The sequence below is a fragment of the Neolamprologus brichardi genome, chromosome 1 (assembly GCF_056152115.1).
Source record: "Neolamprologus brichardi isolate AB-2024 chromosome 1, ASM5615211v1, whole genome shotgun sequence".
NCBI classification, from domain to species: domain Eukaryota; kingdom Metazoa; phylum Chordata; class Actinopteri; order Cichliformes; family Cichlidae; genus Neolamprologus; species Neolamprologus brichardi.
Genome location: NC_142104.1, coordinates 7,469,825 through 7,495,095, shown reverse-complemented (window position 1 = coordinate 7,495,095; position 25,271 = coordinate 7,469,825). Strand labels below are relative to the sequence as shown.

The 25,271-nt window shown below is 38.9% G+C and overlaps 1 protein-coding gene across 6 annotated transcripts in view; it reads left to right on the top strand.

Moving 5' to 3' along the window:
• The first annotated feature begins 1,009 nt into the window (after window positions 1–1,009).
• Window positions 1,010–25,271, top strand: part of akap13a (A-kinase anchoring protein 13a) — a 125,198-nt gene continuing 100,936 nt past the window's right edge. For 4 of the 6 annotated variants that reach the window (XM_087845798.1, XM_087845740.1, XM_087845632.1 and 1 more), the window contains exons 1-2: window positions 1,010–1,420; window positions 21,078–21,121. In XM_087845798.1, the coding sequence (XP_087701924.1) occupies window positions 21,089–21,121 (33 nt within the window). In that variant the 5' untranslated portion in view covers window positions 1,010–1,420; window positions 21,078–21,088. Of the gene's footprint in view, window positions 1,421–9,201; window positions 9,333–21,077; window positions 21,122–25,271 lie in introns of those variants that run through there. The other 2 variants (XM_087845707.1, XM_087845662.1) reach the window with 2 other exon arrangements.

The window sequence follows — 25,271 nt, the reverse complement described above, 5'->3', positions numbered from 1 at the left end:
TAGAAAAATGCAATACAGACTGTTGCATTGGGCCATACAAACAAATTTTAGCTTCTAAGTTTAAAAATTCATTCAGATACATGGCAAAGTGATGCCAAACCATTATCGTTTGTGTGTTTGTATTTAAGACGATGTCTCCCAGAGCAGGCGGTGTCAAACACACTGGAAACCACTGGATGCAGCCATCCTTCAAATCATTTGCATGCATTACTGTTACTAAACGCATTACTATTCCTGTTGTTCTGTTACTACACAGTAATGTAAATGTCTTGATAGTTTAAAGTACTTTTTTTTGGATTCAAAGTTTTGTTAAGGCCACAATTAAGAAAAAATGTTAGAAGTGTTTTTTTATTTGCATTGTGAGCATAAAGTCAAAATTTTGAAAGTGAAATTGAAAATGTATGTAAAGAATAAAGTAAGTTTAAAGAATAAGATTAGCTCTCAAAGTTGTCACTCTGTAGTGTGATTAAATGATTTTTAAGCACAAGGCATTTTTCTGGGCAGCTGTGCACTAGCTGCCCCTAATTTGACTTAATACCGGTAACATTTCCTTGATTATCTTAATATTTGAGTTTTAGTCTTGTAATTTCAGCTTTAATTTTGAAAGAAAAAAAACGACTGTTTCTTCTGGATGTAACTTTTCACATTTATTCCGACATTTTGACTTTATTTTCAAAGCAATATTTCAGGTCCAACCATGTGTTTTATTTTCATAGATATCACAATTTCAACTTTATTCTCAAAATAAATATCCAAAATAAAGTCCTTCTCATATATTCCTTTCTTATTTATGACACAGACTTTCACGTATTTTTCATTTTCAAGTTTTCCCAAGTAACTTTGAATGTGTTTTCATTCAGTGATCTAGTTATTAGTTCGGCGGTATGCGGTCCATGACACCTTGGTCCTAGTAGCGTGCAGGGTTCATGTTCCTTTATTGTGAAAAGCACAGACGGGATGTTAATCTGATCTTTCCAGCTTCCTCCGTTTTTTCATTTCGACTCTGGGGACCGACCACGATACTTTTTCACAAACCCGGACAGTGACCGTTTCACAATATTAGTTCCCTCTCCAAGTAATTTTTGGGAAATCACTAAAGTTACTCAAGCCCCCCTCACGAGTTTACACTGACTTCCTCTTGTCTGAAAGTCTACTCCATGAAAAACAAACCACTGAGCTTTTAATAGTTCTCGTGCTGACTCCTCCCCATTGAGTTGTCCTGGGAAACACTAACAACTCTGAGAAAGTCAGTCTTGTTCCTTGAAGAGAACACTTTTGGTTTGAAAACCTGATCGCTGCGCAACTTTTCACTCTTTTTTTTTTTGAACATCCAAATACTGCGAGTTCACCAACAGGAGGATTATTATGTGTTCAGAACATTCTTTTTCATCTTCTTCACGCTGAGCTTCAAGTGCTGAAGGTAAGAGGACTCCTTTACAATGTAAACCCGTTATCAGCTGTACTATGAATGGAGCCCGGCGTGGCTTTGTACGTATCGGGGTTGTTTTACATTGAGAGAAGTTGTTAAATGGCTGCTGGGTGGGTTTGTTAACGTGTTGCTTGGTAGCCATGACATCTTCACTTAGAGCCTGTGGGGCCAAAAGCTAGAGCTTCTCACGTTTCTGCTAGCTTTAAAACGACGAAGACCAACATAGACGTGTAAAATGATACTGTTCAAAAGAAGCTAAAGTTTAGGAGGTAAAGAAGAAATGCTTGTGACTTGTGCAAGTATGCTTATATCACCACTCCGAAAGCTCTCATACTAGCATTAAATGTTGTGCTCATTAGCTAATAGTATTTAGGATTGTATTATTTAAGGAGCCCTATTATTCCTTATATGCTAATTCTACTAAAGTAGCTTTGCATGATTTCAACTAACCCTTATCTTATACTAGGCCCCTCATTTCCACCACCCAGCTCGCTGACCTTCTTTTACCATGATTTCAGGCTGTTTTGTGCTTTGTGCAGTGTGTAACCCCCACCAAGAGAATTTTAAACCAAATTTTCCTGGTGTTTGGGCTTGGTTAAAAAAGTCTTCAGGTGTATGTAGTTTAAATAGATCAAGTCATAAAATAGTCAAAGAGTAACTTTGCATGATTCAGAGTTCAAAGTAATCATTATTTATCTCATATTTGGCCTCAGTGTAGCTCTTTGGTTCGTGCGTTGCCAGAAAAGAAGCTGTTTCCCCTTCTTCTACAAGTTTTTTTGTGGTTGGCTGTCTGTTGCAAACAGAAAGTCTAAAAGCAGGTGGGTGGGTCTGCTACCTGCTTGAGTTATTTAAAAAAAAAAGAGATATCTCTCATCTCTTGCATCTGAGATGAATATTTTAAAAAGATCCCTTCTTGTTGACATGATACAGTTTTAAGGGTAGAAAAACTGTCAGAAATGTCAGGCATTTAGAGCTTTTTTTTGGCACATAGAGATTACTTGAATATACGTGCCGTGTTTAAAATAAGCATCCACCAATGTGCCACACTAATACCACACAGCATGGTGGTAAGCACTGTTGCCTCATAGAAGAAGGTTCTGAGTTTGTATCCATCATCTAGTGACCATCTTCTTCTCATGGGTTCTCTTTGGTTACTCTGGCTTCCTCCGACAGTCCAAAAAAACATGGTAGTGATGTTAGTTCAATTGGTGATTCTAAACTGCCAAAAGGTGTGAATGTGAGTAAAAATAGTTGTCTGTATCTCTATTTTAGTACAGTGACAGAATGGCAACCTGTCCAAGGTATACCCTGGCTCTTGCCCTTTTGCAGCTTGGCTAAGTAGCATGTCCCACTGCAACCCTGAACTGGATAAGTGCAATAAGATAGGTAGATGGACTAGGAAAAGTATCATAGATTCAGTTAAAATGAGATAAGGAAATTAAGAACTAAACCAGCAATATCAGCTATTATTGACTTACACAGATTTATCAGTAGTTATTAAATTTAAATGGTTATTTGATGTGGCAATAAGAATATCTATCTATCTATCTATCTATCTATCTATCTATCTATCTATCTGCATAGCATATTCTCCATTGTTTACAATAATCTCAGCACTGTCGTAAAAAAGGAAGGTGAGCGTGAGTAACCATTCTCTGGTTCAAAGTACCATAGAGGAGAACAACCTGATTGCTTCGAGCTGATAGGAGGCCAATCGTAAGCACCTGGACGAATGTGTGCCATGAAAATTAAGGTAGCTCTGGTAAGGTGTATCTATGTGCAAATGTAAAAAGAATCCGAAATGGATACATCCTCAACAGTGATGTCATAGTTGGTTCTCAAGAAAAGGCATGGAATTTAATTTAATAATTAGCTATATTTACATATATATATGTCATTCTGAGAGACATAAAATTGATTTGTATGATTACTTATTTTCACATGATTGACCTTTACCACTCTTAAGGATTTAATGAGGAACACTCAGATTACCCAGTTGTTATCAGGGTTTTTTATCGGCTCAAAGTTGGCCTTTTGGGGTGATTACACCTATTTTGGCTATTTATTAAATTAAATGATCAAAATGTATATTAAATTATGCTAATTATTAAATTAATAAAATGATCTTTAACCAAAAATAAATCAACTGATTTCATTTAAAAAAAAAATTGCTGGATCTTTGGCGCCATTTTTCTTTTGTTTTTTTGTATGAAGCCGAAACCCTGGTAACTGTCAATAATTATACTGACTCTGCCTCTAATAACCCCCCACAAGCACAAAAACAAATTAAAGTCATTGTTGTGTTGGGCAGATACTTAAAATCTTTTCAGGGTTATTTTTTTCCTCATTAAGGAAGCCTACTTCCAAGAGCTGATTTTACTTCCTGGTTTGTTGGGAAGGTCTGCACACATGTAAGCAAAAGCAGTGGCCTACTAATTCACTTACACCCGCTTGACCTCACCCATTTGAACATGTTAAAAGGGCGAGGCACCAAGGCATGGCTGCTTTCTGGGTTCCCATGTTGTAACACACCCATAGCTTCGCTCTGAAGTCACAACACAAGCCTCATCTTCTTCACTTCCTGGTTAATTTGAGTTTATCCCACTTGCCTGGGTACAAGCAGTGAAGCCTATCAGTGGCTTGTTTAAAGAGAATCTTCTTATTCTCTTAAAAAGAGTCGGGTGCTAAATGTTTTACATTTTTCCAGTGTCTTTGAGGATTATCTCTGGCCTCAACATCAACACTAATCTGACAAGTGATTCTACGCTTTCTTAATACTCACGCTATCACCCAGTCTATAATAATGTTGGATCTTTGGATTCCACACTAGTGTTTCATCTTTAAATAAGCCCTAGTAATGGCAAGAGTAAAAGTGAGAACAGGTGACACTGCTCACATTTGTTGTCACTCCTTCATAGTGGAGTGACCCTGGTAATCTGACTTGTTTACAGAGATTTCCTGCTGTCATTGTTGACTTGGTAGAACTGGCTCTGTTATCTATCAAGCAGCCCACTCATCTATTTTGTATCGCTCCATGCATGCCTTTGACTGTGCAATTGTCCTGTAAAAACGAGTCGGCGCCAATGAATGTAGGCCAAGTATCCATCACCCCCATATTATGTTCTTTGACCAAGAGAGAAAGAAGGAAATGGACCTGTTGCGACTTCCTTCTTGAAACCTCTTACACAGTGGGTGTGTCACATTTGCAGTAACACTTCACCTAGTTGATATGAACTTTTATGTTGCAAAAGGAAATTTCCAAGTTGATAAATATGAAGCAGATATATTGTAGAGATGTGAGATTGCAGTGCCTTAATTATTAGTACTTTGACAGCGAGTACAGAATAGCTTTATAAAGACTTCGAATCAACCCTGCAAACTCACCTAGTTCATTAACTTAACACTTCTATACTTCAAATGTGCTTTGTACTTGTGTAATGTGTCAATGTGTTTGAATAATGTTAAACTGTTTTCTCAGTGTTTGAGCAGTTGCTTATCCTGTCAGGTGTTGGTCAAAGAAGTTTTCAGTTGCAGTAATTCAAAATCATCCAAATTTTCACGACTGTTTGTGAATTTAATGGGAACCTGTTCATTTTCATCTTCCATCTTGGTCTTTTTGAGGACACTCCTAGATAAATTTGTATGTTTTTCCATTTAAAGTAATCCTTTTTTCACTAATATTGGGCCTTGGTGTGGCCTCAGTTCTTCCACTGTATGAAGTAAGCAATTGCGGCCTCTCTCCCTTTAAGGGCACCCTCCCTTTAAACTAGCTTTGAACAGCAGGTCAGTTTAGCTTTGTGCACACATCCAGAGCTTCTTGACTGAAATGACTGGTAAGGATATTTGCTCTCATACATATTTGCTGTCATACAACTCTAAGAGTGGGGAAAAAAACTATCTGAAACTGGGCGTTGAGTGGAGTATGAAGCCTGAGCTTTTGGTGCAGAGATTACTTTGACAAACAGTTTCTTCATTATTTGAAACTTTGGGCATATTTTTAATGGGCATCTATAAATTTAAGAGAAAGCATAATAAGTCTCATTTAATATTTTACAAACATGTATTTCACTTTCCTTTGAAGATTTAGATGTGAAGTTCAGTGTGAAATTCAAAACACTAACTTGAGATTTGCTAACCAGAATGAAATGTTAATATCGTGATTTTGTTAGAGTGGCACTTACTGGATATGTCGTCTTTTAAAAACGGTCTCAAACCATGTATTATAGCCATCTTCAGATGATGGTATTAACAAACATGACAGAATGTGAGTGCAACAGTAAACCGAGCTGCAGCTGAGCTCTTTCACTGCCAACACATTTTAAAAACCAGTACACATCATTCCACGTTTTTTCCATAAGACACAAGCTATCAGGAGAGGACTGTGCAACTTTTCCACTAAACAAAAGCTTATTACTCTGCTCTCTGCGTCTTTCCCTGCAAAATTCAGGTTTATTTCTTAGGACGTCCTAGTTAGCGATATATGTTTAGCTCCGTTATGAGAGACAAATGAAAGAGGAGTTGGCCTCCCATTTTGAGTACTGTAAATTTCCATGAGGATCCTGCTGGCTCCAAGCAGAACCCCGTCAATTTCTCATCTTTACAAACCCCCTAATTTAATGATGATGGAGGATACGCACAGTGTGGGCCTTGTAATTACACTGTATTTGCTATAGAATGGAAGCATTAGAGGAAGTCTTACAGGTACTAGTTTATCATGTAGTGCTGTCTCAGGGATAAGTTTTGGTATGCCTGGGAGGGCGACTGCTGAATTCCCCACTGATATTCACAATAAAGCCTTGACTTAGTTTTTGTTAAGGCTGGAATCGCTGGAATCCTCTCAGCACGCCAAACAGCAGCCGCACTCATTGTTCCAAAACAGCAGCTATTTCCACAGCTTGTCCAAACGTTGTGCCCTGGAGCAGAGTTTATTTTCTCCTGGAAATTATTGAGAACGCTTTGATGTTAATTGTTAATGTGCCTATGTTGATATCAAAATTTAACATCATGAAAAGTATCAGCTTTGTGACAAAATGCTAACTTTGATTTGTTAAAGTTTGCTTATGATGAATTATTTACAACCCTCTCTTTGTTACCAACATGTGCAGCAGGATTTTATAATCCTGTAAACAAGTATAACCGTAGCAGTTTCTCCATTTGCATGCATTCTGCTAAACCCTCTGTTATTTACTTGCGTTTGATCAGATTAGCTCTTTTTAATGACACAGATGTCAGATAATTTAAATCACCTTGGGAATTGGTTACAATAGCCTTTTATTAAAAACCTAATAATAAATATAACTCTGGGAATTTCTTTATTGAACAGAAATAAGCCTTTGTGTGCCAACACAACGGGAAGACAAACAGAACAAACAGAACACAACATACAAAAACTGGATTGCCTGGATGGATGAGGAACAGCTTGAATATTTACTAGCGGATTTAAAGGCATCTGGAGGAGGTCTTGTGTTTACATAGTGAAATCTGATTTCAGTATGCAGGTGATGTTTGGGAGCCGTACTTGAGAAACAAAGGTGTGCGAGATAGTCAAAAGGTTATGATGATCCTCAACTTCTGCTAATTTACTTGATTTACTTAAACTAGCTAACAGATTATAAAGCCTGCCAAGATACAAACCAACTAACATCACTGTTAGTTGACTTCTGACCAGAAGTCATGAGATATATCTCTACAACACTTCTTTCTGAATGTTGGTCCACTGCTTTTTTCTACCTCACAGTTAACATGTAGAAGGATAAATTGCAGCAGTTTTCTTTATTTGTAAGGTGTTACATGTGTTTTATTCTGAAAGTTCTGTCGCTGCTAAACCAGTCCTGTGTCGTGTCTCCTTTGTGCTACTGTCGCACTGGAGAAAACGGTAGTTGAAGAATGAGGCACGACCAAAATTATTGACCGTGTTCAATAAACTTGTGATCTTGTTTCCTTTGAAGTACTTGATTCGAAAATAGGGAACAGGTCTGCGACAGCTCACGCTCAGTCGCCGTCTTCAAAGTGATTTTGGTGCATCTAGATGGAGGTAAAGTGGCAATAAGACGAAGTCTTAGTCAGCTATTGATTTGCAATTGAATGGGATTAAATTGGCAATTACATGCAATCTGTTGGTTGTAATATGGTGATAAATGATGAATATGTGAAAATTGGAAGTCTGACATGGAAATTCACATGTACTACATAGACTTACATAGGTTTGAAAACATAAATTCGCTTGGCAAACGTGCGTTTATATAGGAACGTAACCAGAATGCAGTCATTCTCATCTCAAGCAGGTTGCCATCGTATGATTGACTAGCTAATTGGCAGATTAGCTAATTCAGTGTTGTTGCACAGTCCTGTCATCCTTCTGTAAGTGGACTTGAGTTTTAGGGCCAGTCCAATCAGAGCTGGTTCATGTGTCCTTCAAGCGGCAGCCACCAAGGCTGAAAAATGAAGCCAGTGAAAATAAAAACCCAAATAACTTTAGCCTCTCTTATTCCCCACTTTATAGCAGTTGTGCTTGGAGTGAACTCTCTTTATAATGCCATTCATCTGGAAGCTTCAGTTAGGAGTGTCGACTCTTGTTGGACAGGTGTCATGACAGAGGTGGCCATCATGTCTGCAAGCTACCTCACCTCCACCAAGTGTAGTCACTAAACTGGGTATTTCAGCAGTGTTTGCTGTTTGTAAAAATAAATAAATAATGACTTTCTGCGAGGTGCAGATAGTCTAAGATATTTGTGGAAAATGTTTTGTGAAAATTCTATTATTTTGTTAGTTTTTTAGTCAGTTAGCACACAAATCGCAGATACATTTCAATCGTACAGTTTATTGATGCAGGTTGCTAACCTCACTAGCATTAGCTAATAACTAGGAACGCCACCCTCTTGTCTAAGTTTGGTTTCTTGTAGTTTAACAACCAAAACGCTAAGATTCAGGTGCTCAGAAAAAATAGAAGAGGTCACGGTGGCTGCCTCCAACTTTCATACAGTCCATAGTTTCTGTAGATGGATCTGGATGATACTGAGGTTTTCCACACAAAGACCTGACCAGCATACAAAAGGGGAAAAAGATGGAACGGTGTGGGGATAGATGGTGTCTGTACCTAGAAAATAAAAATACCCTGTAGCTGAATTGGGCTGCAGCTAATGATTATTTTTGTTTTTTGAATATGTTGTGACTTAAATAGTTATATTTTGTAAAAATGTAAAATCTGTTCAACAGTGAAAGCTCCCCCCATATTTTCTGTAATTTTTTTTAAATGATTGAAAAACTAAATATTCTTATATGTGAGAACCTGGAACCAATTGACTTGTTTTGAACCAAACTTAGTAGATAAATCAAGTCATAAACCATTTTTTTGATGATCGCACACTTGATTTGTAAATGTGACTGCAGGACTTTTAATGTACCAAGCCACTGTTGCCATTGATTACTTCTGATTACTTTTCCACCCGATGAAATCAGTTTACAGTGTGTTTACTATCTATTCTTTTCTGGTTCAATATCAGGATATACATTAATATATAAAAATCATCACAACATTTAAGTGATCTGAATACCCAAACATGTTGCCGTAAGTAGAACCTGTGTATCTGCACATGCTCAAAACTGTAGCATTGCTAAAAAAAGAGTACGCTTGCAGTTATGCCACTGCAGTTGCGGCATACACCTGACCTGTAGTCTGTTGGCTCCGCCTGTGCCCTGTGACATCAGGGCTTTGATCAGCCTACTGTCTGTGTTAGCACAAAGCCATATTTAGCTCAGTGTAATCAGTGTGGTGAGAGCTTGCATGCCTACTGAGAATACCTGCCTAGTATAAACACACCTGCTCTCTCTGATGGACTTAAAATTAATTTAATGATCACCTGAAGGAGTCTGCTCACAGCCGGTGTCGTCAAATAAACTGTGGGTAAGGTTTCCATTGATGCCTTCATGTGCGTCTTAGTTGGCTGAGACAAAAGCTTTGAAAGTTGATTCTCAGTGTGATGTGACAGAATTATAAGAGCAATTCAACAAGCAGCTTTTATGTTGTAGGCAGTGATGACGACTAAATAAAAGCATTGCCATGTGTGAAGCGGCACACTGAATTTGCAGGTTGTCTTTCTCGTGTTTGTTTTGATGCAATTCCCTGGGGCAAAGTCTGTGATGCACCTAGCAATGTCTGCCTCACTGATAATGCGTTCAATAACAACTAATATGACCGCTTTTAAAGTTGTAATTTGGCTCTCCTCATGGTAATTTACATATTTATCTCAACACACGTTTCTTTGAAAGCCATTTTTAAAGCTGCAAATTAATACATTCTATAGGGCATCATTAAACTGGTAGGAATACTGTGAAAGATGTGCTTTGAGACAGAATATGGAAGCTTTACTTCTTTATTTTCCAAAATCTTCCTGTAATTGGTGAAAACAGGGTTCTGACGGCTTTCTCATTCACATTATTGTTCTAAATGGTTTACTCTTCAGTTTCTTTTTTAGTTGTCTCCTAGTTCGATCACATGGCAGGCATGATCCGTTTTGGGGTAGATGTCATTTATTTCTCATAATGCAACTTAAAAGTGTCTTGTGTAGAAACTTGCATGCCCCACTGGGAATTCAGTTCCCCAAACAAACTGCAGTAGCTGTAGATTTCTATTTTAAAACCATTTCTAAAGAAGTGGTGAAAAGGTTGACAGCTACTTGTTATCTGAATTGTGGAACTCACCAAAATGATCCAAGACAGGTCAGGAGTGTAAACACACACAAACACATGCATATTTGGGAGCAATTTAGAGGGTCTGATTGACAGAACTTGCATGTCTTAACTTGACTGAGAGAGTACCAAACCTTAGGTTCAGGCCAATACTGTCTAATGCTAACTAACCAAAAAGCGGCTGTGCTATCAAAGAATTAAGTATTTACATACATTAATTTCACATGTAACTTTGGTACTTTATGTAGGAGTTACCTAACAATGTGCATCAGTCTCGCTGTAGACGTAATATTAATCTGATCATGGCTGCTGTGAAGCTGGGGTTAGCGTTGCTCAGGATTCTCTTGGCTAAACCTCTTACCTCCCAAATGAGACTAACCAGCACTTTCCTTTTCTAAAACTTTGCTGTCTCCCCATCTTTCTGTGTGCTTTTTGCCCTCTGTTTTGTACTCCGTAGTAGTTCGTTTTGTAACTAACACTGTGGTCCCATGAAATGTCAGATGATCATTTTGAGAGATTTTGTGCAATGCTCACCCATCGCCTGCCAGTGAATGGATTGTGCATTTGGAATCCTGCTGAATTTATTGCATAAAAGCTTTCTTGTTCATTTTCAATAGATTTTTTTCATGTAGTCCTGAGAGAATTTAAACTTCCTAATAAATATAAATCATCTAGGTGTCAGGGAAGAATCAAATAGACAGATTTTCCATCGTGTGGAAACAGAAGGGAAGGGATGGCTTTAAACCTAAGGAGGAGAGTTGGTGAAGGCCTGGGCCCTGATTACAGGCTGGCCCCCAGTGTGCCTCACAATAAGATAATGCTATCTGGGCTCACAGGTATTTGGTTTCAGTGGAGAGGGTAATAACTGTCACCACGCACTGAGGAGACCTTTCATACCCCGGCCTTGTGTTGTCAGCCAGCATTTGTGTGCTGTCTCTGCACAGAGGCAGCTTTTGTGAGGCAGGGTGAGGTCGCGTCACCACCGCGGTCTCATATCTGTTCATAGAGACAATAGCCCGGTTTGATTAAATCAAACAGCCGTGACTACCTAAGTGGTAGTCAACATGGTGTGTCGAAGTAACTGTGGTGGGGTTGTTGAGGAGGTGACGTAGCCCCGACTAATTTAGCAGTGCTTCAGAGGAGCAGGGCTGATAGTGAACCGTAAAAAGAACCAGACAAGGGTGCAGCGTAAAGCAGGTGCTCTCTCTCAGCAATGGTCATGTTGTAGCAGTAGGTCAGTAACTAGCGGTTAACCAGGGAGAGAGAATGTGAGAGGTTAAACAAACCTCTGGGTTAAACATCAAACCCAGCTGAGCCATACGACGCTTTAATCCTCCTCCAGTGTGGCACAGCTCTATTCATGCAGCAAACTCTCAACGGGCCCAAATGTTCCAGTGAATTCTTCATGAATTTGACTGATATCATCGTCTAGAGTTTTAGAGGCCTTGTGAGTCAGATATTGTTCACGTTTGGAATGAAACATTTATTTGGACAAACTGCTTGAACTCCTTCATCCTTAAAAGGCCTAGTATTTAAACAGCAACTTTAACATGTAAACTTTGATTCAATATTCATTCAGAGCACATTCATTTCCAAGTCTTAACAAAGCGTTTGACGTGGGGATCAAGGACGTTTAATGCCTGTGTTTCGTGAGACTTTAAAACCAGCCTGAAAGCTGTCTCCCTGGCACTCTTGTATGCCATTTGGTGGAGGCTTTCTTTCAAAGCCTCTTACTGTACCTTGAGGCCTTACACTAAAGCAAGCGTGACTTGAGCTGTGAACCTGTAAACTTTCTCCTAGTGTCAGTGATCTTAGTTTGCCTCGCAAAAATCCCAAGTATCACATACCTAAACTGATGACTTGGTGGTGCTAGTTTCAGTCATTATGCAAATGTACTGTTTATAAGATTGAGGAAACCTGCATTCAGCTGAGAACGAAGAAGTCACTTGGATGAGTGACGAAACGTTTCTCCCCACTGAGAACGCTACGTCCAGATGAACAGAATGAACCTTTTGGGATTTCCTTACCCGGATGATTGAGCATGCATCGAGACAAAAATCCCAAGTAGATGCTTTTAAGGGATGGTTTCTGTGTTTTAAAACTGTACATATATATATATATATGTGTGTGTGTATATATGTATATGTGTATATGTGTGTGTGTGTATGTGTTTGTGTGTTTAAAGCAAAAAACACCAAAAGGGCAGAAAGGATAAAGTATCCAGGCCAGGTTGTCCTCATCTCCTTTGTATTATAGGTGAGGCACAAACTCATTTTTGCCCCTCCCTGAGACTTTTCTATGTTGTCATCATGGAACCTGGGTGTTGGGTGACACCTCAGGTCTATATTGGGCTTCTGTCCCTCTTTAGAGTACCTCCATGTCCTTGATGGCAGCTCCCTCTGCACAGCAATATTCAAAAAGCGGTGTGAAGAAGCAGCCGCAGGTAACTATTGCCCCTATAACAAGGATCCTCATTGACATTCTTCAAGTTAATTAATGGCCAATGGGAGGTTTTTGGCCTAGAAAGGCTGGTGTATGAAGCTTTAAGGCTATTAAATGCTAATGCAAAGGTATACATGTCTGTCATGTCCAGTGGTCTGACCTGTTTTCTGCACCAGAGTGTGCATGTTGGTGTTTTGGGATTAGTATCCAGGAAAGGTTTGTTGTGTCTTTTGCATTTTGTAACATCACAGGTAAAGATACAGACTCAGGAAGAGGCCAATACAACCAAATTTGATCTGCTTAATGGCATTTGTTAAACGAGGTAGCATTTGCTAAATATTTAGAAATATTTAGAAATTAGTGGTTTTAAGCCTGCTGGCTTTGATGATACTTTAAATGTTGACCATAATTCTTTAAAACTCACTACAATTAAAAACATTAATAAAATCTCATACAAACTCTTTTCTTTTTTTGTCCAGTGAATACAGCAGCACTGTAAACATGTTCTGAACTTTATGTCTAATTCAGTTTTATGAATAAGATTATAGGTCACTAAACTGAGGCGGGATAATAACTCTGTAAATGATCTCTGAGAATGGGCACGTAGATCATACTTGTAGGGTGGGGCTAGATCAACGCCTTAGGATAATCCATGAAACCATAACGTCTTTATTTCCTGAAGCGTTTTATTTTTGAAATGCTCTGCCAGTGTTGATACAGCCTTTGGCCGATATATTCTTGTAGTCCTACAGGAATTCTCAGAGAGAGATAGAAAAGATTGTATTTATGATTGCATTTAACTCTACTTTTGACCCGCGCATTTCAGAAGGTGCAACTTAATTTCAAAGATAAACTGTCTCTGTTTCTGGTTTTTTGCCTCACTTCTAACACTTTCATTTCCTGTTGGCAAGTAGTTGGTGAGTTTTTGTAGACAACTTAGCCTTACATGCAAACTGCAGGTAACCATAGTGATCTGCTAGTGATAAAAGTGATTGCAATGAGATTGTTGGTGTAGCACTGTCAGTAATCATTCAGTCGGTGAGGAACACATATTTTTGCCTAGCGGGGTCACCAACATGCCCTAGGCCTGTGACAATGGGCTTTTACATGTTTCTACATGTTCATCCAATCAATAGTAATTTCAGGCATTTTGAAACAAACAAAAAAAAATATCCTTTAAAAATCTTGAAGTATAAAGATTAAAAATGTAAAGGTTGCACATACATGCATGCTTGTTTCTACTTTGAACCAGGACCAACTAAAGCACAATAAAAAGTAGCATGTTATAATTTCTTCCACATATTCTTTTCTATTCACTACCCTAGCTGACCACTGCATTATGTAGACATGTCTACAAAGCTCTGCACAGCACCTGTAGACTACCAATATAATGCAACTCCAGGTTAAAGTACAGAGTAAAACGAAGAGAAATAAAAAAGATAACAGCTTGATTATTTCACAACTTTAAAATTTAGTTGGGTTTGTGTAGTTCTACTCTTTGTTATTCCAGGTTTTTGAACATGTGTCAGAATGCATGTCAATAACTAGACACTATAACAACTTCCTTCTCTGTCGGAAGCTCTTCTGGGATACTGAGTCATGATTATTTGAGCCAGATGTCGTGGATGTGATAATGCAGGCCGGGATGTCCAAAGATGACATTAAAATTAAACTAGTCATTTTGTGATATTTACCTTCTTTGGCTACATTTTTCCTCAGGGAGAATCACTTGTATGGCAGCCCCGTAAGAATGAGGCTCTTTAATCAGCTAATAAACAGTCATTATGTGTCTTGTGCACATGGCTATGTTGGGGAATCCTCAGCTGATTATCAGGAAGGGTGTAGGAGACGGTCAGATTAATGAGTTGGGAAGCTAATCCTGTTCATCCTCCCATTCACTCTGCAGTCACATGGCTATTATGGCTTATTTTGATAGCCATGGGATCAGCGGAAGCCATAACAGGTCCATTCAGCACCCCTGACTCGTCACATCGCTGCCCCGATAACAGCGTTCAGGGGCCTTTGTCTCTTGATTCATTGGTCCATTTGTGACGGCTGTGCACTTGAACGTGGCTCATGCCCTGCCTCTGTTCAGCCTTTCAGCTACAGAGGGGAAAAAAAATCTGTTTTAGTAGCAATTCAAAGGCAGTTTCTGCTGTAAAAGAGACTCTTAAGCAGCTTGGCCAAAGGCTGGCTGTACCCTGTGCTTTAGGTGGAGTTAATGGGTTGTGTCATCTCTATAAGCAGGTGTCGGGTGGCCATAGGGCAAGCTTAGGGGATGTCATTTCTCAAGGTTCTTCTGTTACCAGAGAAAGGGTTTGCTTTATACACTATTTTTTCCCAGAGTTTTCTTTCACTGAATATTTTCTTTTTCTTTTGTGGTATGATTTGGTGCAGTTTTGAGTCAACAATTTTTTCTTAATATCTGATTGCACAGGCAAAATAACGTTTTGTTTAGGCTCATTTCTGTACATGAAGCAAAGCTCTAACGTAATATTTACTCCTGCTTAGTTTCACACTTGGAAATGACACAGTTGTTCTTGTTGTTTTTTACTACCGGTAATTAAAACAACGTCAAGCAGTATTTGTTTTGTCAGGTTTTAGAATTATTAAGGATGAGATCTGTACGTGCACTCTGTAACTTGACCCAGAACTCCAGGTATTATTCACAGCAGCATACTGTCTTGCTGCAGTAAATTGCCTGGAACTTGTTTACCTCTCAGCAGCCCTATGCATTGCAGAAATCAATGCATTCAGTGTGAACCTTTTTTGTAATTTCCTGCACCAGAAATGACCCACAGATGTAGCTATTTAAGAAGTCCCCTGTGTTCTCTCTCTGAATGACTGTTGCTGGCCAAGAGGAACTGTTAGACCAGATGAACTGTCACACCCACTATATTGTATGACCACGAGGTCAGCAGAAGAAAGCAGATCAATGGCAATCTGATGAACTGATACCAGACATGCATTCAGTAATATTTTTATACTTTATTACATTTAATCAAGCGACTCCCTATCCTCCCTGTGAAAGGGCTTCCTGGGGTCATAAATACATAGAGAATTGTTAGTTCATTGTTTTGTTTTGATTTACTGTTATTGTCTGAATCCCACCTCTATTAAGGACCCTGGAAAAAAAGGAGCGAGTGGACAAAGCTCAGAGAAACCTGATTGTTCCTGGACCTGTAGCACAAAATGTCAAATAAGAGCCAAAGTAAACTGGTGCTAGATAAAGGTGCAAATATTTTCTCAGGAGTTTGTCAAGATACCAAACAATTGTGATAAGGTGAATAAAGAATATTGCCTGTGCAGATGATGTAATCTGAAATTTGTATCCCAGTTTTTCCTTTGCATCAATACTGTATTCTGTTATGGTATTTAAACATTAAATGGATACCTCACTCTGAACACATTTTAAAAATAATTTAGATCTCACTCTTTTGTGTTTTCTTTGTGAAAAGAAACTAAACCATGAGGAAAACCTACAGGTTTTCTGATGCAAACACCTGCAGTTTGCATCAAAGTAGGCAAACTGCAGGTGTGAAAATGCAATAAGGCTCCAGGTCTGTCGGTGAGGATAGTGGTCCCTGTGTTTGTGAGAGGCAGCCAATCAGGAAGAAGCTGTTTTAAGGCGAAAGGAGCTAAAACAGCTTGTTTCAGTGGATGGTCATCTGCATGTCATCTGACATACCACAAATACATAAGCCATACAATGGGTATTAACTCTGATCTAGTATTTCTTCAATGTGGTGTTTTTACTCTACCTTAAGCAAAAACTGGGTACTTTTCTTACTTAAAGTTCTGAGTTTAGCTACGACTTTGAATATAGTAACTAACCAGTGGAGTGTAGTCTGTGTGCTAAACGCAGGTTGTTACCATCTGTGAGTTCTGTAAGCCCCTGACAGGCTGTGCTTCCATCAACCTGTTCAGAATTTGTTTAATCTTTCCTCTTGATGTTTTGTCTTGAGATATAAATACAGGCAAACGGACCCACTGTTTATAACCATTAGTTTTAAGGCCCAGGCTTCACTGTTCTTCAGGACAGATCATGTTATCCAAAAGTCCTTAAAGGTGAACGCTTTTGTTAATAAAGGTAATCAGTGGCAGGGACAATCATTTAACAGTTTATTTAAAGCCTAAGTGTGTGCGTGCCTGAGTGTGTGTGTTTCTCAAAGTAATGACAGTATTGTAAATCTGTTATGGCAGAGTATGGCATCAGCATATCTCCCACCTTTGGTTTGGTGACATGTAACTTATTTCTTGGAAATTATTTACAAACATACTAACCGACAAGTATTGGTTAGTGGGTTTGTGTTTCTGTGTGTGTGCTGCCTGTCAGTCATGAAGCTGAAGTTAGTTGCCATGACAAGATGAAAAATCACCCAAGAGGAAGTTCTGGAGGTCTGGTGTAATAATAAAGGCCCCTCCATGAACTCTAGGCAGACGGTGGAGCAATTACATCCTGAGATGATGCAGTAGATCTTTGTCAATTTCCTTTTATTTGGTGTGCACAGCTCTACATTATATCAGGAATAAAGAACTCAAAAACAGAAGTGGCCAGAGTATGGAATGAGGTGGATGGCCATATCACCACCCAGCGTTTAGCTTGGCTTTTTTTCAAAAGGGAAATGGCCAAAGTGCATTTAGATAGTGTGTTTCAAGTGTGCTTAACTTTTGTACTCCGATTACTCACTTGTTTTATTTTCTCTCTTAACTAAATATTTGTAAGCTTGAACTGTTTTACTAGTTTACTGCTGCTTAATGCACGCTCGCTCTAAACAGACGAACGGCCACTTATTCTGTTTGTTGTTGAGATCTGTAGATGTTAAAGATTGATTTAAAACAAAACAAGAGCCTAACAAGAGCTTTTTCTTGGAAAGGAACATTTACCATAACTGGCTGGCAAAATCAGGGTGTCACAAGGACTTCTGGCCCCCTTAATGAATTTGAAGAAGTGAGCAAAATAAGCTGCTGTGTGCAGCTGCCAGGTGTGAAGGCGTCGCAAATGTAAAGCACGGCACAGCTGATAAAGGGCACACAAACCTGCATTTGGATGAGTAAGTGTTATCATCTCTGTCCTCAGTAGTGAAAAATGTGAATGTAGCACAGCCTCTGCTTCCAACCAGATATTGTTGTGTTGTGCACTGAGTTAAGTCAGCGGTCACTTAGATATCACATTAGCAAAATAACAAGGACCCACTGGCTGCACAAGTCAATAAAGCTGTCAGTCTGCCCTGTTGAAACGTCCTTGAGTAAAGGCTCCTACCCATGTCTTGCCTGGAGTAGTTATAAAAAGAGCACTAGGAGATGACAAATGTTCCAAATATGAAAATATAAAAGAAGCAGTGGGCCTGTTGAGGACATTACGTGAGAGTCTTATCAGTCAAAGTTGTGCATGTGGTGAGTGAGGAAGCTGGTCTCTGGCCCAGTGCACTTAAGGCAAGAGGATTAGGCTCCAGAGTATTATTAGAGCTTCTGATTATCCCCTTACCTGATCTGCCTAATTCTAGTTCAAGCCTATTTATTTAGCAGAAAAAGTGGAAAATAGTTTGGTTTGGGCTACAGAAAGTGAATTGGTCTCGCTGCACTTGAGCGCTCTGTTGAGTCCAGCATAGACTCCTTTGGAGTTCTCTGCTGAACTCATTAGGTCTTGGCCTTTTTTGACGCTGCCTCCCCCGCTGTGAGGTTCATGTGATTAATGCACTGTTGACCACTGCAGGCCAGCAGCAAGGACTTGTTTTGGTGCCAAAGAACAGCAAACAAAAGAGAAAATTTTCTCTGCAAATAACCAAGGAGACTGGTCTCAAAAGTGACCAGTCCCTTGACTCATTGATGAACACAAGCAGCCCAATATCTCCACAAGAAAGTTCAACACAAAGGTTTCAAATCCATTCATCCTCAAGTCTAAAGCTGTTATGCATTTGTTCGGATGTAATTACACACCCACTGCCTCTGACCTTGCGCCCAGAGAAAGGCTTTGAGGCCCGCATCCTCGAGTGGGAGTGAGGAATCAAATGTGAACATAAGCTGATAAATCCTGCTAACTGATCATACAAATCCTTGTAAAAGAACTAAACGTCAAAATATATTGGTGGTTTACTTTTCTTGCTTTATTTATTTTTTAGTGAGGGACTAATCAGTGATAAGAGGAGGCAGGAACCCACGTGTGATCCAGTGTGTGTCTGTTCTGTACTCTTAACCTCCCACCGAGTATTGGGACAACCGCCAGAGCCAAGCTTAACTGCCACCTTGTCCACAGCAATGTTCTGAAGAGCTGCTGTACATGCTTCCTGTTCCAGTATCCAGACTATTTCAGTTAGCATGCATCAGTAGGATAGAGTAGTCCCAGTGGCAGTTTGCTAGCATTTTCCAAAGTACTGCAAAATATGTATAGGGTTTAATGTTCTAGCTACGAGGATCTTTTCTGCATAAAGTAATTTTTGACACCCCAAAGAGATTTTAACCAAATAAATAAATAAATAACCAGTACTGGAATTAAGTTATTTTTTAGCCTGTTTTATAAATTGGGATTTTATTTAATCAGGCATATATATTACACATGTATTCCCTGTAGCCCGTGTTCTCTATTAATAATGAATGTCTGTACTGTGCAAAAGGAGGGCCTGAGGAAGGAAAGGGTCTTACACATTAATATAATTTTTTTCCCATTTTTTTCAGATATATAATATTCTAATGTTTTGGGAAATAAAGTGTTTATTCCATATTGCATTTTGTTGGCTTTTTCAAAAGTAAGCAATGTCAATTTAACAAATTTGTCAATAATTAATTTTCAGTATGATTTTCTGGATATGTATTTGTCTGACACAGACTTAAAGGATTTTCTAAAAGGGTAATAAACAAAACCCCACTAAGCTTACATGTCGTAATCTCCATTATTTAATTATCCTCTGTCCCTTTTGAACTGTGCGGCAAGCTCTGGAGCTGTGACTGATACATTATCAATTCATTAAGTTGTTATGGCTGACATGTTAGAAAATATTTGCTTATTTATACAACCAGTGAGCATGGAGGAGTAAAGGCATTCATGTGAAGTTGAGTTTCTGGCCACCTGATGAATCATTTGTTTGGTATTTGTCAATACCCTAGGGAAATATCAGGCTGAGTAAAAGCTAAGGCCTCCATTATATGTTTACACAAGCTCACACCTACCTTTGTCTGGGCAGGCAGCGTATAGTTCTTCCTCTGAGCAGTTTCTCATTTGGACTAAATTACTCTATAAAGTGAAAGATGTCGCTTGTACTGATGAACCCTCAGAGGATAATTACCAGCTGCAGCAAGGAGGCGTTTTCAGTGCGTGCCTATCTCATCTGCTGCTTCTGCCCTTTCTGGCTCTCCCACAGCGGCATGCTGGCTGCTGTCCTCCTCCTCATGTTAGCTATAGATATCTTTTTCTGACCCTCATTTGCTTTAGCTGTCACATCAGTGCTGGCTGAAGCATGGAAATACTGAAATAAATAATTTAAGTGGTAAGCTATCACACTGGTTGGACTTTTGGATATTCTCCTGGACACTTTATGGACTCTGTTTAGTTAAAAGCTCTGGTTCAGACTATGTCTGGATCTCAGTAAGCCCTGAGCGTCTGAGTTAAATAACTTTAGCAATATTTGATTGCAGGTCTAGTTATTAACAGTTAATAACAGAGTGCTAATCTCCTCAAACCATATCTGACCTGACTGCTTGGCTCCTTATTTGACACACTTGACTGTAGATTATTGAAGGTAATATGGTTATGGAAGTGAATTCTGTTTTAGTTTTTAATGCCCACCCACTTTCTTTCTTTCTTTCTGGGCATAAACATGTTAATAACTTATTTGAGGAGTAAGAGCATTGTCAGACTTTGATGTACCAGTTTTGAACAAACCTGTGTCTTTTATGATGATGTCACCTGTTGCTATGTGGAGAAAGACCAATAATAATCCTTCCATCAGTGCATGGTAATGCATTCAGATTGTGTGCACTACAAAAAAGGACTATTCACAGAAAGTCGATGTGTCAGTCTGTATTTGTGTATGTGTGTGAGAGCAGGTCAAGAAGAAGCTGAGCAAAATTGTTGCCTTGGATGCAGCTCAGCACTGGAATAAAACCGTACCCTTTTAAATAGTAAGGAGATCTAAAAATCAATACATGGCAGTCGAGGTTGCTGCCACAAATAATTTAGTGTATGGATAACACTGACCTGGTCGCCACATATATTTAGGCATTTGTTAATATACGTAGGCAGCCTGCACGAGTAAAAAGTGAAGCAAAACAGAGCTAAAGTCAATTTTAGACCCACCACAGTCTAGATGTCAATATATGCTAATTTTGCTTAGTGCCTGTAATTCAATATAAATATCGGTTTTACAAATTGTTGATAGGATACTATTGTGTTTACAGCTTGCTGTGGTGCCCCTAATGGCCAGACAGGTTTTAGTACCGCTTTAAGACATGTTTTTGTTTTATATTACAATATAGATGCCTAATTAGAGTTGTAACCCTTAATTTGTTCTTCTTTTTACAGTGTCCAGGGACATGAAACTCAATCCACAGCAAGCTCCATTATATGTAAGTATCACATAATCACACAACACTAGCAGCAAAGCTGTTGTTCCAGTTCACATAATTATTTTTTCTTTTAACGCTTCTGCATTCACGTGCTGCGTAGGTGTGGTGGTGAAGGCGCTCGATCTGTTGAACCCGTTAAGCCGGGAAACCGTAATTCTTTATCAATATTTGTTTACATGGTTTGATGACCTCATATAATGCCTGGAATGTCAGTTCTTGATTTCCACCTCTCCACCTGATAACAGGTCTAATTAACAGGAACTACTGAAAACAGCTGCGTGGGTGTGCAGGACCAGATAGTGGAGAGCATACTGGACTGCATGCAAATGAACTAAATGTTTAATGTTTGCTGACTGGAAAATGGTCGATACTGTTTTTACTGTCCGCTTCTATGTCTGAGGCCATCATTTTGCATGTTGACACACTGATGATGAAAAAGAAAGAAAATAGACCCACATAACCGAGTAGGAAGTGAATGACAAGAAATATTACAAGACAGCATAAAACTATTCTTCCAAACACATCTTTTTTTTAATCAATTTTTTAAATAACATTTAAGCACTGTGGCTTCAGTCAGAATAAAACCTTTCCCTCCTGGAAGTGTCTTCTTTGATCCATTCATTTTTGAAGACATACACATCAGGAATACCCTAACCTAGTGTTGTGTAGCTTTGAAGTACATAGGTATCTTAACCACCTGTTACTATGTCAACGTTACAGAGATAAATAGATGAACATTCTCAAAGACAACCAGCTTTCCAAACATCCCTTTGTTCATGATAAGTTGATCATAGCCATTCATAGTCATACTGTTTTTTTTATTGACGAGGAGATACAAATGCCTTTAGGGTTGCATCAGGAAGAGCATCCGGCATAAAAAATGCAGCCAAATCAAACATGCAGAGCTCCCCGCTGTGGCGAGCCCTTGTGAGCAGCCGGAAGTAGGTTTTTATATATTCATCAATTCATTCATATTTTAACCACATTGACGAATGTTTGGGATGTCAAGGCTGCAGGTTGAGTATGTTGCCCCTGATATCCTTTGCGTAGAGACTTTTTTGCATTTGTGACTACATAAAACAATAGCTCAAGGTGCTGTATGCTAATCATTACAAATTTCTGTGCAGTTGTCTGCTGGAATAAAATAGCTGGCGAAAACATGTGGCGAGACACTGTTTCTAAATGACGGACATAGCCATTGTGATGCTCAGTGTGAGCATTTTGATCATTGCTATGTTGATTTTTGGAGCACGAAGTGAGCACGTTTGGACGTATTAAAACTAGAGCTGGGCGATATAAGATTTTTTCATGTCACGATATGTTTTTTTCATTTCAGGTGATAACGATATATATCACGATATAAGCCAAATAACTATATTTGTAAGATTTAAATGTGCCGTTGCTCACAAGTAAAATGTGAAATAATCAGCAGCTTGTTTTGATTTAAATATTTATTTCCCATAATAAGTTCAACAGGGTAGATGTACTTAAGGAACATGAGACTTTCTCAGATAAATAAAGGCAAATATTGCAAACTACACAAAAGGCAGCCACTAAAGCGTTTACGTTTCAAAATAGAACAAACAAAACAGACTACTAAATTGTCAATTCCACTTAGAAACAAAATATTAATTCTAAAAATAAATCTTAGTTTGTTTTACAGAAGAACAGACAAAATTGACTAACTTTTGTCAATATCAAATAAACTGAGATCTAAAAGGAAATTCTCAATCTCTCCTTGTTGTATAGCTTAGCTTTTCAAACGGTTTTAAAATAAGGATGCTACCGGAACATTCTTCAAATCCTAGGTGCAATTATATATATATATATAACTTTAGTCTAACAAAAGCCGAATGACGAATTAGCACTTTCGGTCAGAGATTGAGCATACACTGGTTTATTGGATTTCCGGACTTGCGTTCGGCACAATTTACAGTGCGCGCTACTCTGTTTTTTGTCAGACTTGAAATAGCCGAAATACCTTCACACTACGGAACTTCTATGGCTCTTCCGTTCGACAATCTCTCCGGCATTGGAACCATCATCTGTTTTCTCTTCGGTAACCTTCGGTCACGCTCTCGGTTGATTTTTCTCTAGTCAGCACACTCATTTCCTCTATTACCCGGGCAGCACGGTGGCTGGCTGCTTCCCAAACAAATACACATGTGCGGCTTGGCACTTGTGCTGTAGTAACAAGTCACGTGACGTGACGCTGCAGCTGTGATTGGTTCGGCTCTGCGCTACTTAATTTGGATTGGCTGTTCTTCTTTTTTTTTAAGAGAACAAGAGAGATGAGGCCTATCGCAATAGTTAAATTTTTCTATCGAGAAAAAGTTATTTCGCAATACATATCGTTATCGTTCTATCGCCCAGCTCTAATTAAAACCATATTTGGGTACAAATGAACAAGCTGGACATTGGAGTCTGTTGGGAGTGACTCTTGAAGATGGTCTCAAGCGGCCACTACACAATGGCTTAACTTTTTAACCCTGGAGCTTGCTGCTTGCTTGAGTCTCTTGTCATTCTCAGTCCTTTGTCCCGTCCTTTGGAGCGAGGCACCTGTGTGTTTTGCTTCAGTGAAGTCACGTGAGGTAGATCAAGTAGATGAGATGTAGCTTGTTGCTGAGGTCGTCTCAGATTGCCGAACTGTGTGGCATATCATGTGGGTTATGTCAGCAGTTTTCTAGCTACTTTCATTGTCGCTGGCCAAAGCTTGGCAACACAGCTGGTGTTCAACTTGTAAATGTAACGCTTTGCATTGTTGCTCATATTGCTGATCAGGCCATATGGCTTTTTCCACTCCCTCCGCCTTTTAAGTTCAATCAATTTCATGATCCTTTTAGCTGCTATTGTTGTTTTGGAGATGGTGAGTTTGCATAATGGTGTAAAAACAGATAACTTGGCTTTACTTAAAAAACTAAATAAAATAACAAGCAATTCTGCAAACTTGCTTAAAAAAGAGTAGTCTTTATTTAAGGGAGGGAATTATAATCTTTATTTTGAGTGTGCATCTCTTAAGGAGGATAAGCCACATTTGCTTCATTTAGTATTTTAAAGTAAATTTAAACCCACTTTATACAACCTTGGTTTTACAGATAACTCAGTATCTGTAATTAAACTACAAAACCTAATATAGATATGGTTACATGCACCCCTTCAAACTGATTGGTACATGTGAGTGATATATGCAATCCCTTAATATCAAAATTTCCATTTATAGCTCATTTATAACTCTTAATTACTGACTTTTGAATTGCGTCCAAAATGGACTTCCAGGTAGAGTTAAAATGTCTTTGAGTGCTACTGGGGTTTCTGCAGTATTTGATAAATATTTAATGAGGTTTGTGTTTTGAGGGGAGTTTCTGAGTTGATCTTAGTGGTTACACTGGTCTCCTATCACTGGCAGGTGTAGAAGGCACATAGGAAATGAGATAAGTGAGGGGATGTGTGTGCTTGTGTATGTGTGTCTCTCTAAAGGCTATACTGGCTCACACATTAACCACCCAGACAACCTTATCTGTGATTTACACTCAAACTCCAGGCAGGCAGTCAGGCCTCATTAGACATCAGATTTTAGAAACTTATCACAGCAGTTCACAGTGAGATAGCTCATAGGGGTTAAGTAGTCAGCCTGTAATTGTATCGTTAAACAAAAAAAAAAAGATATAGTTCATGGGCTCTACCTTCTAGATGAAATGGCAGCCCCAGTCTATAAGTGCAGAACTAAATCTAGAAGCTACATATTCTGAGAAGAACAGAGGTCAAGGCCTCGATATTCTTGTAATATTACTTTGTCCTCAGAAGGATTCTTAATGAGCATGTTATGGGTAAAGAAATTGAGTAAGGGCTGATTTTATTTTAGCGAGCGCTGGGAGAGGGTTACATGATTTGTTAGGCAGGGGATTAGTTGTGGGTGTTCTTAACAAAATGAGTTTTCTTTCCATAACAGCGAGACTCTGTTGTTCTAGCTGTGAGTAAACATGCTATTTACATTCTTGGCATTTAGCAGACAATGTTTCCAGAGCGGCTTACAATTAAATAAGCAGGTAGGGGTTCAGTGGTTAACACAGCATGCGTGACTGTGGGCACGGTACCAGTTACATGGGCTGAACCTGTGAACTGACTGCTTGGTTATTGTCTCCAGGTTAAA